The sequence below is a fragment of the Pangasianodon hypophthalmus genome, chromosome 30 (assembly GCF_027358585.1).
Source record: "Pangasianodon hypophthalmus isolate fPanHyp1 chromosome 30, fPanHyp1.pri, whole genome shotgun sequence".
Lineage (NCBI taxonomy): Eukaryota > Metazoa > Chordata > Actinopteri > Siluriformes > Pangasiidae > Pangasianodon > Pangasianodon hypophthalmus.
In genome coordinates this window covers 8,868,764-8,888,704 of record NC_069739.1, presented here as the reverse complement: position 1 = coordinate 8,888,704, position 19,941 = coordinate 8,868,764, and the positions used below count along the sequence as shown (strand labels likewise).

The 19,941-nt window shown below is 39.3% G+C and overlaps 1 protein-coding gene across 1 annotated transcript in view; it reads left to right on the top strand.

Annotated features, from left to right (window-relative positions):
- Window positions 1-19,941, top strand: part of rngtt (RNA guanylyltransferase and 5'-phosphatase) — a 118,222-nt gene that overhangs the window by 44,751 nt on the left and 53,530 nt on the right. The window contains exon 11 of the mRNA XM_026917993.3: window positions 14,610-14,774. Within this exon, the coding sequence (XP_026773794.1) occupies window positions 14,610-14,774 (165 nt within the window). The remainder of the gene's footprint in view (window positions 1-14,609; window positions 14,775-19,941) is intronic.

The window sequence follows — 19,941 nt, the reverse complement described above, 5'->3', positions numbered from 1 at the left end:
TGTAACGCTAGAGCAAACAAAGACATCCTAAACAGCTCAGTTTGGGGAAGACCCACATATGGATGTGATGGTCAAGTGTCCACATTCTTTTGTCCATATAGTGTAGCTCCTAACTGGCATCTTTTGGAGTAACTCCAAAATAGACATGTTAATCTTAAGACTTTTTCCAAAGAGTTATTTTACAAAACATTTCAGCACTTAAAGCATCTCCTAAAGCTGTGAAATCTCAATGGTAGCCCAGAGCACTCTCATGTTACCAGGACTGAATCATGCACATATCCTACTGGTGTTTAACAGTGCAATAAATATTTAACGGCTGTTGTAAAAAAAAAAAAAGAAAATTCATCACTGCTACTGCATGGTTATTGCAGTGATTGTAGGTATAGTGACCTACTGAGACTAGTAATCCAGCACTGCCATAAACCGGTAACTTAACATCTCTGCTGCTGCTCACGTGAGCCAGTATACAGTGCAGATGTACTGCGACTATGAGTTGTGCTATACATCAGTGCCTTTCTTCCCTAATTTCTCCCTTATTTGGTCACTTGCCAGTTCCCACCCACCAGCCAGCTCCCTCATATCACGCGACAGCTACCAACTGGGGAGGGTGATAGCTAACATATACATCGTCTGAGACATACGAAGCCAGCCAACCACATATTTTCAAACTGCTGCTCATACACACGTGAAGGAAAGCTCTATCCGCTTTCTTCTGCATATACGAGCTCACAGACGCCCATGATTGGCTAGTGTTGCTGTAATTGACAGAGGAGAGATTATGTCCATATCTTTCCCAGCCAGAGAACACAGCCAATTTTGCTGCCTCGGCTCCCGGTCACAGATGGGCAAACACTTTTATGCTGTGCCACTCGGGATCACCCAGGTACCTTTTTTTAATGGGTTATTACTCTGTCCTCCTGAAACACCATGTGTCCTCAAAGGACATATTTTCTCTACATTGTCTACACATCCTCATTAGCTCCTCATATGAGAACAGTTGGGTATTACTCTTTTCCCCAACTTCCTCACTTACTACAGTTTCCATAGTGCTAATAGAGGCAATGAGTGAGACATTTTAAGAAACCAAAGATTTCAGAGCCAGAATTCTTCAGATCTTCACACACACACACACACACAGATTTTGAATACACCTTTTGATAATAGGGCATAATAATCTGGGCAAATTTTTCGAGCCATTCTCTTCTCCCTGCCTTCTTGGCATTTTTGAAAAGCGTAACTAATGGATGGAAGGTTTTGAAAACTTGGGGGCACAGTTGAATATCAGTACTATAAATCGTGTCTCTGTGGCATGTACAATGTTGATTGAATCCTTTCATTTTTCATCCAAGGTTAGCATTTCGGTTGACATTCTCCTCAGGGAAAATGAGCGAATAAATGCCGTGCACCAAAGGATTACTAAACGCAACCTTGACTGCTGATTGGTGTACTGTTCTTTACTGTGAATGCCTTTTGAATCCTGTAGCCAGGCACACTGAATGAACACCACGTTCAGTCTGCAAATCTACCAATTTCTTTCCCACCATATAAACGTTGCAGTGTTTTAATCCTCAAGCCTTGGCATTGTACAACATTGTGAGATGGCTGAGCTTTCAAATGCTAACAGCTTTCCACATGCCATGCAGTTAGCCCGATACAGAGTGTTAGGAGTGTTTGGAGCTTTCACTCTCTATTAGCCATGTTAGCAAGTTTGCTTCAGAGCTCTTGGACCGAATCACACTGCAGTTATTGAACAAAATCTCAAATTCTTTACACAAACCTCTACTGCGTTTACATGGCTTTTGACAGCACTCAAGCAAAAACATATCTTTAAAGAATTTAGAGTTCAGATGGAGGTCACTGTAACGGCAGATGAGAGAGAAATGCATTGAATTGTCCTCTCATGCAATAATTATCCTCACTTGTCTGTTATCGCTCCTGATCCTGGCAATTATCCTCTGCACACTATTTTACTCAGTTCACCTGCAGAGAGAACGGGAAGATAATGATTTTTTTTTCCTTCCAAAAGAGTAATGATGCGATTAAATTAGCAATACTGTTAGTGACGCGTCATTTCTCAGGAGGCCATTTACCTGCATGAATATTTGCGGCGTTTTCTTATCACCGTTTGGCACTTAGAGGAACACCTCAGTTTCTTGTTACGGAGCTAGAGAGTCTTCTAGGATCTATATGCAACCCATCTTTCTCCATCCTTTGCTGTCTCTCTTTGTCTGTCTGTCTCACAGACGCATTGAGCCGCAAATGTCAGTGTCTCTGCATGGTGCCCATACTGGTTGCTGTGCTTTCCACACATCGATCACAGCCCCTTTATTATGGCCTTTTGTTGCCTTTGCATCAGGCTGGGACCCAGAAAGTAGCCCCCTAGGTATGAACACTGATATTTTTTTATGTATTTATAAAAATATCACAGAGTGCTACTTCCTCAGGGGGTGAACCTGCTCGTCCAATATCAGCCAAATGTTTATCTATACACACGATGCTCTTAAAATAGGCAGAGCGTGAAATTGTAAAAGTGAGAACAGATTGGAATTTTTGACTTGCAAATTTGTTTGCCTACATGCATTTATGAGTTTATCAATTGAAAAAGTGATTTATTTCATATTTTATAGCAAAAAAAAGTGCTGTGCTGTGGAGGCACTGTCTTTCCAGTAGCTATAGCAAATTCATCTATACTCACAATACTATTAAAGCAAGGAGAACCTGACATTCTAACAGTATAGTCTGGGGACTGCTTTTGTGGGGTATAATTTTGTTTCTTTGTTATTATCAAGCTCTTGTATCTCTACACAGTTCCAACCTGCAGCAAAATAGCATTTTTGTTTGTTTCCAGTGATTCCAGTCCTGATTCTGACCTCTTCATAACACAAAGACTGTACTAGGTTTTTGCTGATTGGTGATTGCTAAGCCAATAATCAATAACCACTGTCCCCTGTAATTTTTTTTTCTTGCTTAGCAAATTCTATTTCTATTGGACAGACCCTTCTGCCGTTTGAGCAGAAATATCCCATGACCCATACAGACTGTGGCTAGTATTAGCTGGCTAGCCTGGGAAAACAACTCTTAGCAACAAAGCAAGATTTAACAGGTGATTGTACAATCAACATGGCTTGCTAAGATCACAGATAGTGCAGCTAGCTAGTGTTATTTGAGGTTGAGCCTGGGAGTTTAATCAGAAGTGGATTATCCACAGAGGACCCCCCCATATCCATATTAACTCTTGACCAAATAACAGAATGCTCAGGTCTTACTCAAGCATATGCCTATGACACGTAGCTCTTTCACTTAATAATCCATTTTCACTCTTTCTGAAGCCTGCTTAATGGACTATAACATAATGATGATGAGATTAGCAGTGATATGGCTTGACTTATTATTTCCAGTCCATGAAGACATGGTTTGCCAAGGTTGGAGTGGAAGAACTCAAGTTTCTGCACAGAGCCCTGACCTCAACCCCACTGAACACCTTTTGCATGAACTGAAGTGCCAATTGCACACCAGGTCTTCTTGCCTGACATCAGCACCTGACCTCACTAATGCTCCTGTGGCTGAATGAACACAAAGCCCCACAGCTACGCTTCAAAATCTAGTGGAAAACCTTCCTAGAAGAGTTGAGGTTATAACGGCAAAGGTTCCCCCGTTGATTTGGAATGCAATATTCAGCAAGCGCATATGGCTGTGATTCGCAGGTGTCCACACACTTTTGGCCATAGTGTGTATTTTCCCTTCTGCTATTGTTTGTAATGTTTGTGTCATATTGACACTGCTCTTTCCTTCAGCACTAAGGTTAACCCTATAATCTTAGAGAAAAAAGGTTAAATTAAGACCCCAAGGTGCCTGTGGGGGAACTCTGACTGGTTCTCTCTACAGCTCTGTATCTCTGTGAGAGATGGGTCCAAGTAGAACCCATTCTGGAAGCTGAGAAGCCTTAACGATCCACAGAACCCCTGAGTAATCCTTCGTTTCTAAACTTAGCTATTGCCTTTCATATTCTGCTACATGATCCCTAATCTCGCCTCTTGGATTATTATGGGTATCAGTTACTGACAGGCTTCAGATTGTCCAGAACACAGATGACTGGCTATTTATCAGCACTATATTACGCCAGTCTGCGCAAATCTTCAGTACTTCCCCCATAAAAGAAGGTATGTAGTTCAGAATTCTCCTTTTTCAATATTCCTCCCCCTTTCTATTAATCTGGACTGTTTTCCTCCCAGCCAAAGTCTCCAAATTCTTTAATCCTCCTCCTCTAACCTTTGTAATCCCAGTGATTCTTACTGGTAGCATCTCAATTGTGGAACTTGGAATTGCAAGGTGCAATAGATTTCTGTTCTTACTAGCACAAATAACCTGGAAAATAGGCAGAAGATGGTATAAAAATTACTGTTTAAGAAATGGCATTAGCATTAGCATTAGCAGGAGTGTATTATGGGCCTCTTGGCAATCTTTTTATAGACACTTCTCAACACCCCTTCACTCCACCCTAATCTCAGTCTGAAAGAGGAAAAACATGGAGGACTCTGGCCAGAGAAACCAGGTAGTTTTACTGTGAGCAAAAAAAAGAAAAAAAGAAAAAACATGCTTCCAGAAACTTATTGACAAGAAATGTAGTAACGCATTGGTAATTTATTACTGGTAAAGAGGTGAAGTTGCTTGCAGAATTAGAATTAGCTTCAGGACGTGTATAACTGCAATCTGTATAATGCGTTGAAGTTTGAATGACAACTTCACATAATGAATCAAATGTTTTAACACCTGTAGAGCTAGGTAAGTTTATGCGTTGGATGAACTGCATTTATAGAAATGTATATAATGCCAGCTACATCCTATGCAGCTAACAATGCTAATGATGCTAACTAGCTGATATAGGTAGTGACAGCTGAAAATCTCATGAGAGCTCATTACATCGCCAGCGAAGGCACTCTTGATCGTTCTCGCAAATCAGCATGAACTGAATTTCACGTTATAACTTGGCTATCAAACAGTTTAATGGCCTAGTGGGCAAAATCGCAGGCAGGTCAGACTAGCAAAAACACTGCTGTACCAAGAAGAGTACATGGGTAACATGATTAGCGACTAACCCTAAGTCGCACTGGTTAAGCGAAATGTAATGGCATGCATAGACACTCTGATGTACGTAAACTTACTTATAGCCATGCTGTTTAAACATAAGATTTATCTATATCTGAATAATGAAGTAATGCAGTTCCAAATCATGGTTAAGATATAAAGGCAGTCCTGTCTGTAGCTATAATTTCTTTTTGATCATTTAAAATGTGACGTTTAGAAGAAGAAGGGACCCCGGGTCAATGCTGGTTTTTTGTGCTAATTAAAATGTCTTGTTTTCAAGGGTAATTAAAGTTAAACTGCGATTTATTTTCTCAGTTACATGGAGCTGGGCCCGAAGAAGAACTCTTTTGTTCTTGTCCGTAAGACGTAATGAAGTTATTAGATATGTCATTCTGCATAACGGATGGAGCCTGACAAGTCAGTCATTAAATTGCAGTTCTAGACTCCAAGAGCCTGAATGTTGGGAAGAAAGTCTTCATTTGTTTGTTTGGCCTGTGGCTGTGTCTCCATGCTGCAGCAAAATGTCAGTGTGCATTAGGGTTTTTTTTGTAGTATGGAGAAGCAACAGCAGCGGGGTGATGGCATCAGAGAGGCCACGTTTGACAGCGCTTGGTTATTTGAGATGTCGCTAGGATTGCAGCATTTGGTGTTATGCTCCTTGTGAGATGAGATATGTTCAGAGCTGTCACGTGTCCTATCTTTAACGTTTCATCTTTTGGGATGGATGGCTAATCTAAGAGGATCAACTATTCATTCGGCGCATAAATCAGGGTTATTAAACACATGCATATTAAGCTGTCTTCACACCGGCAGCATTGCTTCTCTTGCGTTGCTCTTAGTTGGTTGCTAGTGGGGTTTCTGTCTTTAGTGTACTGCCGGTTGCCATGGCTTCACTGGTGGATATAGCTGCACAAAGGACATGGCCAATCCTATGGTGTGTGTGGTCCAATGTTTTTTAGTTCCCCGCTCATAACTTTAGTTCCTACCTACAAACAGTAACTTACTGTTGTTCCTATTCACTGTTTGATGTGCACCTTAATACAAAACCTTAAAGCATGGTTTAATCTTATCCTGTCATACACACACTCATTAAATTGAGACTTCACGAAGAAATATAAGGGTAATAGAAAAGTAGCAGAGATCGTTGGTTCCTCTGGTGAGTGTACATAGCTAGTAGAGTTAGCTACGTTCGCTCCATCACCATTATACAATCATATACCATTCTTCATTTTCATTAATAGCTTTGCTTCTCATTTGCTAACGGTCTCCGTTGGTCGCCTCCCGTCACTGTAGATCAGGGTTTAAACAGTCAACGTTGTTGATGAAAACAGCCCTAAAATACTGTTTATTACTAATTATAAGGGCTTGCATGTTCATACGTGTATTTAATATTGAGAGTCGAGGACATAGTCATCCAGCATACAGTCTAGCAGCTCGTTTTGAGCGCTTTTAGATGTACCTTTGTTCAACGGTTTTGATACACCAAGTGTATTTCCTTATATATAAAATTATCCAGGGTTTACAGGTTTCAGGAACATTTCCAGGCCAACTACATCTCAAAACTCACAAAATACCTTAAAAAAAAAAAAAAATCAGGCATTGGAAAAGGTCCTCGCATTTTTCTTCTTTTTCTTAGGCGTTGCGTGGGAAACAAGGTCACCATGGTGCACACGCGTTTCTGATGTGTGGACATTATCCACTCAGTAAACCCTCTTTCCCTCCACCAATCTTTGCAATGTATCTTATTACAGATATGGTTCTGTACATAACAGAAACACTGTCTGTACTTTGTTGGATTTAAAATTCTGATTATTCGCTATAAATCGAGATCTTTGCAGTTGCAGAGTATATTGAACTAGCCCAATTTGGCGTAAAAAAATCACAAACCTGTCAACCCTGTCGTTAACTGTGCTTTCTGCTGCTTCTCCTCCACTGAAAATGTCCATAGGGCAGCATGATTCCTTCCCCTGTGGACGTCTATTAGTCCTTGTTGCAGTTCCCAAATTTGCTCTACAATTGTGCAACATCTAGAAAGGTGAGCATAGGAACATTGGCACATAGTAACATAGCATTGATTTTTTTTAAATTATCAGTCACGCAGAAGATGTAATTAGCTCTTCAGTGGACATTAAAATGTACGGATTTGTGAAAGAGTACTTGATAAAGATTAACATTTGTAAAAATCTGATATAATGGCTGCCCCTATGTACGCTTTCTGCGTATGCTGGTTTAACTGCGTTTACGAGATATCACGTTTCCACTGCACCAATGTGTCCTTTTCACTAAGACACAAATCTGTGGGGTGAGTATTAATTATTTAGCATCAGCCTCATAAAGCTCTGAGTAAACAGTAGCCTAAGTGCAGTGTGTGCATTTAAAGACTGAGCGGAAAGTTGAGGCAAATTATCTAAATGGTCCTGCTTGGAATTCCACATTTAAAGTGATAATTTAAAATAGAAATGTCCTTCCTGTCCCAACTAGACTGATGATCTTACTGTTGCTGTGTGTATGTTAATTGTAAACGACATATTGCTTTAAAATTCCATGATTACAGAGCACCGTATTTGTCTCCAGCCTTATTTCCTGTTTAAAATGCTGTCCCACACACCCTCTTGTACCCTTCTTTGTGTATATGAAATTTAATTTGCGTGTGTTTACTTAGTGTTGATGCCATGTACGAAGGTATATATAGACTCATTTCAGTGAGGCTAAATTAGCTGCATCAATTTTCATTCATTCGAACAAGCTTTTCAGTACAATGCTGTATTTCCATATTGATTAACACCTTCCTGGATTAGCATGTATTTACCCTTTTAGTTTAATCCAATTTACCAGTGAAGAAAACTCATTACATTTTTCTTGCTTTAGATTCTAGTTGCAGTTAATTGCTCTGCGTTTGATTTTTCTTAAAGCTCAGAGGTTGCCTAGGTTCAGTCAGTCAGTCATTCAGTTCAAGCTAGGATTATATAAAGCGCATAACTAAAGCCGTCTGAACTGAGCAATATTTTACAGATCGTTTTGCACATTTGTTGAGCTTATTCCAGGCTCATGTCTCTGCACATGTTTTGATTGGTACAACTCTGCAATTTTTCCATTACTGGACTTTAGGCAGATTTTTAGGACAACATTAAGGTCCTGATTTCTTAGCATTTGGAAAAACATTTACACAGTATAATAGAAACGTGGAAGCGGATTTATTGACTGGATCCATGGTGGATTGTGTATTTCACATGAGCAACATAGCACTCCTCGGGGCATTTGTACATTAAGGTATAAAATAAAGGCTGGCGTCAATGGAAATAGCTTAATTTAGCGCTCAGTGTGTGATTTACTACAACCTTAAAAAGTCATTTCAGGAATGGAGAATGTGTGCGCAAATTACTACAGCTAAAGGGCAGGTATTAAATTTAGCAGAAACCCGTTTGAACTTTAGCGCAAAATTTTTTGCCATTCACTAAGTCTTAATGAGAAATATTCCTGAAATTATGCCTTAGTAATATGATGTTTCTTGAAATAAAGACTTATTATTTCTATATACGACAAAAGGGTTTTACTTACAATAATTTACATTTGCGGTTCATTACAGTTCTTAAATTTAGGAACTACAAGTTCTCCCATTATTCAGTCCTTGGTCTGCTGTAACAGTAATTTTTTTTTTTAATATATTTCAGTCGTAAGTACTTGTTTCTAATAACATTCAGCTTCATCACATTTATTTTTGATGCTATTACAGAGGGGAAAAAACAATATATTTAACCCTGAAAGACTGTACACCAATTAAAAGACACATTTTAAATTGTTTAATTTCGAGACCCAATAAAAAAAAAAATAAAATGGAAAAAAAAAAACAGTCAAGACTTTTCTGCCAAAAGTCTGTGCTTCAAGCGCCGAATGTTTATTCTGCAGCAGCAATGTCTGAGACAGTGGAGAGGGATGAGCATCCGTGGCCCAGTTTAATCAGGTATCTTCAGTTTTAAATATCTTATAATAATCCATAAATTATCCAGGTGAGATTGTGGCATTTCACAGCTCAACATCCAGGTACTCTAGAGTGAGCAAGACTTGCTAGCCAGATCTTTATATTAAACTTTTCCTTTTTTCCTTAAAATCAGGTGTGAAATGTGAGTCCCGGCCTGTTGAATGTATTTCCTTTCTTTCAAATGTTCTAGCGAGAGGTGGCTTAAAGACGACCGACCAAACAATCATCTCCAGCACACATACACGATCAATAAGGCGCGTGCAGCCACCGGGGAGGCTGATCATGTGCTTAGCATGCCATCGATAGCTTTGTCCTTTTCTTTGCCATGGATTTTTTTTTTGAGACGGATTATTCCATTTGTGCTCTTTCCCAAATTGTAGCCCATTTATAAGCATTAAAAGCAACTTTCTGCCGTTTTACATTTCGCACAGGTTAAATAGCCAAATAGATTTTTGCTGCTCTCTTTTAAAAAACATAGGTCTGTAGTCCTGTAGGATGAGCTTATGATTCGGAATAATTTTCTGCTGTGAGGTCGAATGAGCCATCATCACATGTGCACGATCAATATAAAGCCCACAGCTGCCTGGGAAGCTGATCATGTGCTTAGCGGCATATTGATCGGTTAGCCCTTTTTGGCTAATTTGGTGCCAGTCTGTCTTTTCAGTCTCGTACTAGATGTACGTGATGGTCTCCAAAATCTTCCCCTTCTTTGTTTGATAGTCATTAATTTCTATATCAGCATCTTCTGTGTGTTTTATTTTGAAGAAACCAAAGCCTGAAGAACTTGTAACCTCATCACCACATTACATTTTGAAGAACTTTATACATAGCTGTGTGCATTTTTGCGTTCCCTGTTCTTGTTAAGTACCGCCAATGATTTAAGAGCCTTCCTGTGGTTAATGTGTGTATCTGCTCATTTAGAATTGAAATTAATGGCCATGGCTTTGCATATCGCCTGCTGCACTGCTTATCTCTAGCAGGAGCTTTCTTAATTGTGGTGAGGGGGGGGAAAAAAAGCCTAATCTGAAAGTTTTTTTTCCTCAAAGGCATTTGCAGTTTAATTCCAGGAGCAAAATCTTCTTACCTTTTACGGGGTGTTCTTGGCATCCTGGTGCAGCACGAATCAGTGTGAGGTGTTTAATCGAATAAAGCTCCTGTCGTGTGCGAAGCCACTCAAGCCAGCAGCAAGCAAACATGCAAGCAATCAAGCAAAAAATAAATTCGTTTTACTTATTTATTATTCAATGCTGGACTTTATTATGAGCAGCATGCTTATATTTTCCTAACACTTTACTTAGAATAAGGCAGTTGCCATTGGATGCGAACACTTTTGGTAGGTAGGAAGCCTTGATTCTGTGCTCATACAAGTCACTTAAGTCTTTGTAGTTTGTTTCTCTTTTGTATAAAACGTATTTCGGTTTGATTGACATGTTAGACGTTACATGCCACACTTTGTACTAGCTTCGTTAGCAGATTAGCAATGCAAGCTGACTGTATTAGCTACCTACAGCTCACCAGAGGCACCAGAGATCTCTGCTACTTCTTTCCAAGCTTTATTTTTCATTGTAATGTCTCTTTACACATTTAATGGCTGTACACATTTATATATAATGACTAATCTGTACACAAAATTAACCAACTTTGACTATCAACTTAAACTATCAGGGAAACTCTTAATCTGAGGGTTCAGGGTTAAAGTTTCTGTTGTTTGAGCAAGTGGTTTCTCAGTTGTTAAGGGTTTCAAATCCCAGCTTTGCCAAGTTGCCACTCTTGGGCCCTTGAACATAGTTTCCTGTCTCAGAAATGGAAACTTGTGTTGTTCTTCAGTCTTCTACCTTCTACCCCCCCCCATCCCCAATCCCCTACACTGATCTACAAGAGCACAGAGATGGCAGTAGGAGAGTGATGACTTTTAACCCTTTTAACCATTTATTGTGAAGCTCCTCAGACTTGTTTCTTCCTTCCTGTGTGGGAGAATCGATCCTTTCCTCTGCGTTTAGATGATGTAGTACGACGACGCCTTGACAGCCTGAAATGTGCTGAATTTTAAATGCTCGTAGATCGTTAAACATGAACCTCATGAATTTTTAGAAGGTTGGAATCGGTGAGGCTGTGCAGCGTGACACATTTTCACTTTTTCTCTCTCTTTTTTTTTTTTTTTTTTTTTCCCCCACCATGTATTATTCGACACCTTACAGCACTAGATAAAAGCCTGTGTTGGTTTAACGTTGGCTTAAATAAACACGCTGGTAAATCCTTATTAATAAATGCCATGTATGTTGGAAACGGGCCTTTGTTGAATCCTTCTGTCCTTTTCATTCACGTTCTCTTTATACTCCAGTCTTTATACGATAGGTATTGATTACGATCGCTTTGTCCTCACCCATCTATAGTTATTTTGCCATTCTGTCTGTGCATCCCTCACAGTGTGACATTAGAGGTTTGAACTCTGCAGTACGTTTCTGCAGCTCTGTACCAATTTGCATTTAAAAGCTTATAAGACCTTAAAAGTGATGAAGGGAAAATTGTCTCTCTTCCTCACTCCGTGTGCTGTTGAAATATGTCATGATGACTATACGTGTTAAGATGTCCACTCTTCCCCGTTTTCTATAACCGCCCTGAAGATGAAGATGAAGATGAAGTCCATTACTACAATAATGCAGTCTGCACACGTCGAGTAGCCGTGCGTTTCTTAACACTCGGCACTTTTGTGCCCTCTTATTCCTTTCATTCGCCTTTCACTGCTTTAGTCTCTATTAAACTCTCAGCATCACGTAATGCAACGCAGCAGGTCACAGGGATCGTAGCGTTTATATATTGATTTCCAATCTGAATGCCGTAACTTTTGATATTTGGAGCCTTGCTTTGACTTTCTCTAATATTAGTTACCTCAATATAAGCTCTGAAGGATGCAGAACTCACTCACTCACTAATAATCTTTATTAGCTTATCAAAAAGAGAAAGGTTTTGCAGAAGGACATTTGCATGTGTCCCTCATTACTACGCTAACTCTACAAAGCAAATCCTAGTTTTAATTATATATAATTTTTTTTTCAATCACAAAGGACTGTGATAAAAGAATGGCTGCGGTCGACTTGCTTGTGTTTATGCGAGCGCAGATGAGATTATTAGGATGGCACCGCAAAGCTAAAACGCATATGACTAGTCAAACACAATTATTAGCTATTAGAGTGAAAAAGGACAACTGCTCCAGGGTCATCTGCTGGAGGAAAAAACACAAAACGAACAAAAAGCAGCATGAATTACGGAAATAGGAATCGGTACCGAAAAGTGAATAGTTTTTTTCGTCTTAAACATATCTAGTAACTCTCTAAAATAAGAGTACTAGTGGATGTAAGTAAATATGTACAGACAGAAGTATAACTTTGCCATGCTATATTTGCTGTTTTTTTTTTTCTGTGGCTGAATCTCAAAAAGAGTGCACTACATGGAATAGACTACATTCGGCAACCACTTTATTACCCGCGCATAGAAATTTATGCAGATACAGGTCAAGAGCTTCAAAATGTTCTCATCAAACATTTGGTTTTTTTAGTATTTTAGAAACTGCTGATTCTCCTGGGATTTCCATAACAGTCTCTAGAGCTTAAACAGAATGATGCGAAGAACAAAAAACTTCCAGTGAACAGCAATTCTGTGGGTGGAAAAGCCTTGCTGAAGAGAGAGGTCAGAGGATAGACCTCTCTAATGGTTAGACTGGTTCAAGCTGACAGGAAGGCTAGAGTAACTCAAATAAGCACTCTTTACAACCATGGTGAGCAGAAAAGCATCTCAGAACACACCGTACAGCAAACCTTGACGTGGATGAGCTGCAGCAGCAGAAGATCACATCGGGATCCGCTCCTGTCAGCCAGGGACAGAAATCCGAGGCTGCAGCTGAAGATTGGAAAAAGACCAGACGATAGATTTATCCAATCTATCCAAAGTGCGCAACATTTAGTTGAATTTAATGCCACAGTATGTATAGATTGGGCGGTGTGGTACTTCAGTAATTATGACGCATGCATATTTAACAATATGCAAAAGATACAAACATTAGCATATTGAAGGTCTCGGAGGAATTGCACTTGACTGGGAATAAAAGGTGATAAATGGCCGTGTTGTATTTCATTACAGCAGTAACTGTATAATGCTAATGCGCCGAAGATGGCTGCACCTTGTCTATCCGTTTATCTAAGCACACAAGCTGTCGTCCCTCATCGAGTGCCGACCACATGCCCTTTCAGCAGCGGTCAGAAGTCGTCCCCTAGGGTCACGGAAGAGCAGACGCGAGACAGCCATGACTTAGGGATGCTGTTGCCATGGAGACGGCTGCCACCAGAGTGACTGATTAGAGACAGAGATTGATTAAATACACAGTTCTGTGGTCGTCGTAACAGCACTTTTGCTTCTCAGCCATCTGCAAAGACACAGACATGCACTGCGAATATGACCGGGTTTACGTGTTTGGTAATGAACCGAGAGGTCATGGGGTCATCTCCAGCTCAACTTCTGTAAAATCAGATTTCCTGCATCGTGTGTTATTTGATTTTTTTTTTTTTTTTTTAAATAGAAAAGCAGAATTTTACCCTGCCATCAGAAGAGGTGTTTCATATTGAAGAGGTGTTTCATATTCATAATCCCCCCATTTTTTTTTTTTTTTTTTCTCTCCATTGTTTACTCAAATGATTGTTACCTTTAAAGGTTACTTTACCACTGGGAATAAAACATTCAGGAGCACGCCGTTGTAGGAAAACAATCAGCGATGAGGTGGTGTGATACGGATCATTGTGAAGTTCCTGTTTGTTTATTTTCCAGTAACTACTTGTCCCGAAGAGTTTGATTCCGCTTATACCACAGCAATTTGGCAACGATTCCAGTTTTCAATTTATTAATGTGTGACCCGTCATCCTTTTTATCTGTTTATATGTACGTTGAATGTGCGAACATATGCGAAACAAGTGAGTTCAACTCGCTCGCTTTTGTCTCTTTGTTTCTCTTGCTTAATGAAACAAAAAAAAAAAAAGAATGCAGCTCGTCATGTCGATTTTAAAACGTTGTCTAAGTTATAAAACATGAGAGCTGTTCAGGATGTACAAGAAGGGTTTTTTAAGAGGGGACTTGTTGACTTGTTTGTGTAATGGCATGGAAATTTAACAGTGCTAATCCCTGCTGTCAGTTTTTGCTCGGCAACGCACTCCACTTGGCATTTTAAGCAGATTTGGGTGAAAATACTAAATATATGATGATTATAAAGAGACATTAAGAAAGTAAACAAACACACAGCCACAAAATTAATACACTGAAGAGAATACTACACACACACACACACACACACATACACACATATATAGCCTTATGTGCTTTGGCTGTCTGTCACAGGGAAGTGTAAAGTGTTGTCATGGTAAAAGAAAATTAAGAGCGATATGTTACTGTAGATGGATGTGTGTGATTTTATATTTTTCCTTCAAGCATAGGCTAATTACTTTTAAACAAACCATTAGCTGTGAAATGAAATTAATATCGACTGTTGATTGTTTGGCAGGGCCAGCCAGTGGGTCAGTGCGACTTCAGCAGGCGGCTGCTGTGTATAGAGAGGGAAATCATCTTCCCTCGCTCCGAGAAAATAAAGATGGGCCAAATCGACAAGACCAAGGAGCCTTTCAGCGTCAGGAACAAGCCGTTCTTCGACCTTCATGCAGCACGGAAAGTAAGCGAGAACATTTTTTTATTTTTTTTTTAATTCCAGGCGACAGCAATCATGCTTGATTTTTGAAATAGGCTTGCGTTGAAACATGTCTGGTTATTAAAATCAGAGGTTAGATTGTTTACTCAGAAAATGACAGCAACGTCTTGGAGACTGCCATTTTGTGCCATTTTGACTACTGCACCTGACGCCGTTTCCCCAGCACTCTAATCTTAAAAAAATAAAATAAATAAATAAATGTCTGCCTTACACTGTTATTTTCAAATGACTTTTTTCGTTTTGCACTTTATGTATTTTTATTTATTTATTTATTTATTTATTTTTTTTACTAAACTCAGTTTAGACAAACATCACCTTTGGTAATCGCACCGGTTCATTGTGGGTGTCTTGTTTGTCTATGTTCCCTGGCATTCTCACATATCCATTTCTACCAAATGGAAATCGGGAAAGAGTAAAAGCTACGGTTCAGAGCTTATATTTAATTAGTGAAATCAATCACAGTAATTTGCTAGACATATTGTTCAGCACTCACTAATTATCGCAACTAGTGAACCCATGAGAACCAGCACCTTTCGCACCAATAAAACCAAATACAAGCCTCTGAGTGGAAAAAAAACCCCTAATTTCTGAATTTTTTTAAAACACGCCTTGATTGTAAACAGTTACAATGCATTGTATCTTGTTTTTTAAATGCCAGACTAGACTCTAACAGGATATTATCCATCTTTATTCAGGCACAGATTGAACATGTATATTAAAACATATTGATTATTAAATCCTGAACCACATACTGTTACCATCAACAGTATTCCAAAAGAGTATGCCTCTCCTAAGACATATGCTTCAGTACTGTAGTAAAGTAAAGGTCAAATGGAGCTGAATTTGTGTTTTCAGTATAGGAAGAACAACACTCGATACCAGAGGTGGACAAATCATACATTCTTTAGCTTGCCTTTTGGGCAAAGTGGAAGCTCCAGGGTGTTGCCTAGTCCTATGTTTTGGTTGCCCAGAAACTTAATGGACTAAGAGGTAACTAGCATAGGTACTAACTGGTTGAGCATCAGCCCATACCCATCCAATATTTTCTTTAAAAACTACTAAGCTTTAAAATGTGTGTTTTAAAGCACTTCACAATTGTGTAAGCACTTCACAATTAGTCTCTTTCACACACTTGCACTTACACTGTAAATATAATAAAGTATAAATAAACTATAAATATAACAAAATGCATACAATCTAACCAAAGAAGAGTGGTATGCAGTCAAGTCTCTTTATATGTAAACATTTCCAGTTCCAAAAGTATATTTTTTTTTTCCTAATCCAGCTCCAATCTTTGCCATTTGTTACAGTATCCGGTATCTGATATGTTTTCTTTCCGTATCCAAGCCACCATTTTTTGTTGGTTATGTATGCCGATGTGTGGCGAGGTACTGAAATGCATCAGTGCAGACTAAGAAACGAATGAATATGTGGTCATTATTCACTTCTAACAAAGTTTTCATCCTCACATCGCACGTAAAAGATATTATGCAGGTCTAGATAGCGACTTTAGTTTCTGTCGACCGTGATATGTTTAACCTCATAGGTTTCTATGAGGCCTACATGACAGCTTTGCTTGTTTGCTCAGTTTCTTTACTATTTCCACATACTCTCGCGTTCCTGATTGTGATGAGGTCGCACAATATAAAACATTCAGCATCCAACCACATTGCCTTGGACGACGTGTGTATTCCGAATCTGTCAGGCAGTGGGATTCGGAATCAGTAGCTTGTGCTGTTGTTGCAGCATTGTATTTAAACATTAATAATTATTAAATGAAAGTCAGTAGGTTGTTGTTTGTTTCTCTGGTTGTTGAACCTACTTGTTTCCCAGGCAAACGTGAATTAAAAAAACTAATAGCCTGAATACAACATTTGCTTGTCCTGGAGAACTTTGTCTGCTCCTGGATATGCTCACCATTCATTGGTGGTGTAAAAAAAAAAAAAATGATGAGAACACTTGATAGGCAACTGGGAAATATTGTATGGACGATGAGTAGGGAATAATCTAATGATTGCACTAGCACATACATGTTAAGGCTGTTATACAGACAACAAAGAATAAGACAAAACTATCAGGAGTATCAACATTGGTAAGTTAATTTAACCAGTTGCTATGACCAAAACGACACTGTGTTTTAAAATTACACTCAGCATTGATCCAAAGCAGTACCCAAGAGAGGAGCGGGCCATGAACATGACTGTATATAAACACACACAAAAAAAGTTTCAGTACCTTAAATGTGACCCTTGTGCAAGTCTGATGTCATATTATAGTCATGTACCGGCTGAGTGCTTAGCAGCGTAACTAACGCTTGGAGCACTTTAAGAATACACCAGTGGTGTTGGGTTTTGGCATGCTCTTTAATACGGTTTGCATTTGACCCCCATGACTTTGGAGCAAAGGCTCTTTTTTATTACTTCATCTTGTTGCTTTTTGTCAGTATGTTTGACTAAGAGTAGCTTAAAAAAAAAATCACAAAAGAAAGAAAAAAATTTCAGAAATTTGTCTGCATTAGCACTGCACATTAAGATTACTTGTACTGACATTATTTAACACATTATTTAACATGAGGAAACTGTGAACTTCAGCACTAATGCACCAGTAACATTAATAATGTGACAAAACACTTTTATTAATTGATCTATTTTTTATAATCGGCCAAATAAACCCACCATGACTGATATGAATATGTTTGTGGTTGTTAACTGGCAAAATTCTGAGGCTGAAGTTCCAAAATTTATAACAGGAGACCAGAGTTCAGTAAGTTATGAACATTCATGAACATGCTGTGAGGTTATTTTTTTCTACTTTGCATTTTTATCTTAGTCGTGGATTGAATAAACATAAGTCACTGCCGGTGTAATGAATTAGCAATTAAACAAATATCATTTGTTACATATGTTAACTTTGTTACTTAAACATTACTTATGGTTTGTTTATTATTATTGTTATTGCTGAGGTTCATGGTTTGTTAATAGTAACTAATGCAGTAAGTTAAGGGAACTTTAATCTCCGACCCTTTTGGATGCAGTGTATCTCATGACTAGACTCATTCACAGACTAATTTAATGTAGTTTTCAAGGTTTGAGCCTTTGAGGCCTCTTCAGAAGTCTGCTTTGTTTCACTGCAACCATGATCGTTCATTCCTTCCGCTGTTGTTTAGGACATGGTCTGGCCTCTACAGTGCCTAGGATACAATCAACATCTGTGTCTCAGAACTGGTCTGTTAAAATATCCATTACATCTGTCTTTCTCATGCATACCAAGCCAGCCCCGGCCTTATCACTCATATCTTTATTGCTACATTGTTTTCCGATCTTGTATGAACAAGTCTGTTACCCCTAGTCGATCTTGGGCTTCTTTGTGACCCCTTGTGCCATGCAGCTTTTTAAAGGGTGAAGTCATGCTAGCTTGTTCTGGTGACTGAAAGAGTCTCTTTATTCTGTGACCATCTGCTGAGTGCAGAGTGCTCTCTGAGATAAAGAGGAAGAAAACAAGGGAGGAATAGTGCAGGAATCTGGTTCACTTGTTCTGATGGATAGATATGCCTCTTTCTCCTGTGAGGAATATATTTGGGAATTTCCCGCCGTTTCATTCCAGACTACAGTGAAGCTCTGAGAGCTTCTGTCCTGCAGGGTCACCGCGGCCAGCATGGGTCTCGTTCGTATTGCCATAATTCCATCAGTCTCGGGAAGTCCTGTGTTTGCCATTAGTGACAGAGACGCCTGTTTGTGTTAGAAATGCATCTCCCAAAATTCCTTCTCCTTCACAGCCTCTGAATATATTCCTCACAGGAGAAAGAGGCAAAACAGCAACTTCCAAAAATGCCGCCTATGCCAATAAAGCCCATTGTGTATATTGCTTTCTCTCGTCCTTTATCATCGTAAAATGGGATGGCAGCCCGGCAGCTGAAGAGAGGAAGATGAGTTTAGATTGGATTAGTTTCAGCCTGAGCCAGTGTTAAGAGCCCATTAGCAAGCCGTGTAGAGAGGAAAATGGAGGTGATGGAGAGCCTCAGAGTCATGTTAAACAGCTCTGGAAAGAGCGGAAGCTTGGCCCTCGAATGCCCTCCCTCCCAGATAGCGACGTGCGGAAAGAAAATGCCTGTTCAGCGGCACAGCGAGATCAATTAAGACTTGCAGATCACATGTGCGAACACACCTCAAGTGCACTCACAGGTGATACACACTGTTGCTTGGCAGAGTCTTAGTGGTGGTGCATAAGGAACCAATTAGTGGTGAGATTAAAAAGGGAATTTGGGTTTGGTGTAAATTCAGGAGACTCTCAGCTGATAGAGAAACTGCAATAACTCTGAGATACCGTCCACTGCAGCAGCTGCGAGACAAAATTAAATTGAAACACACACTGATTGCTGATGATTTCAAGTGCTGACCAATTTTACTGCCCTGAACTAAACTGAACCATAGCTATTACTTCCTACAAAATCAATTTAAAATGATTCAGCCACCAACCTATAGCAGATTTTTATCAGTGTACACTAGAATTAGGTCAGTGAGATATTAGGGTTATACGGCTAAGCATGTCTTGCCTGGTATTGCTTTCTTCTCTGCCTCCATCTGATGGCAGTTGTTGTTTATAAGCAAGGCCTCGTTGTCAGTAGAAATATTTTTATTAGTCTTATTAATTAACGCACAAATGATTCAGAAACACACAGACACACTTTATGGCCAAAAGTTTGTGGACACCTGACCATCTCACCTATATGCGTATGTATATCCACTATATATAAAGTAGATGATTGCAGAATTCTTTCCTTGATGGAGAAAAACCCCTTCACAACATGTAGCCAAATCAGAAACACTTTGGAGGAGGTAGGCGTATCATTGTCAAAGTCTACAACCAAGAGACACCTTCATGAATGTGAATACAGATGGTTTACCTCACGATGCAAACCACTGGTAACACTCAAGAACAGAAAGGCCAGACTAGACTTTGGCTCTAAAAAAAAAAAAAAAAAAAAAAAGAGGCCTGACCAGAGTTCTGATGCAAGATTAACTTGTACCAGAGTGTTGAGAAGAAAAGAGTATGGAGAAGGAAAGGAAGGGCTCCAAAGCATGCCACATCATCTGTCAAACATGTGGAGGAAGTGTTATGGCATGGGCATGTA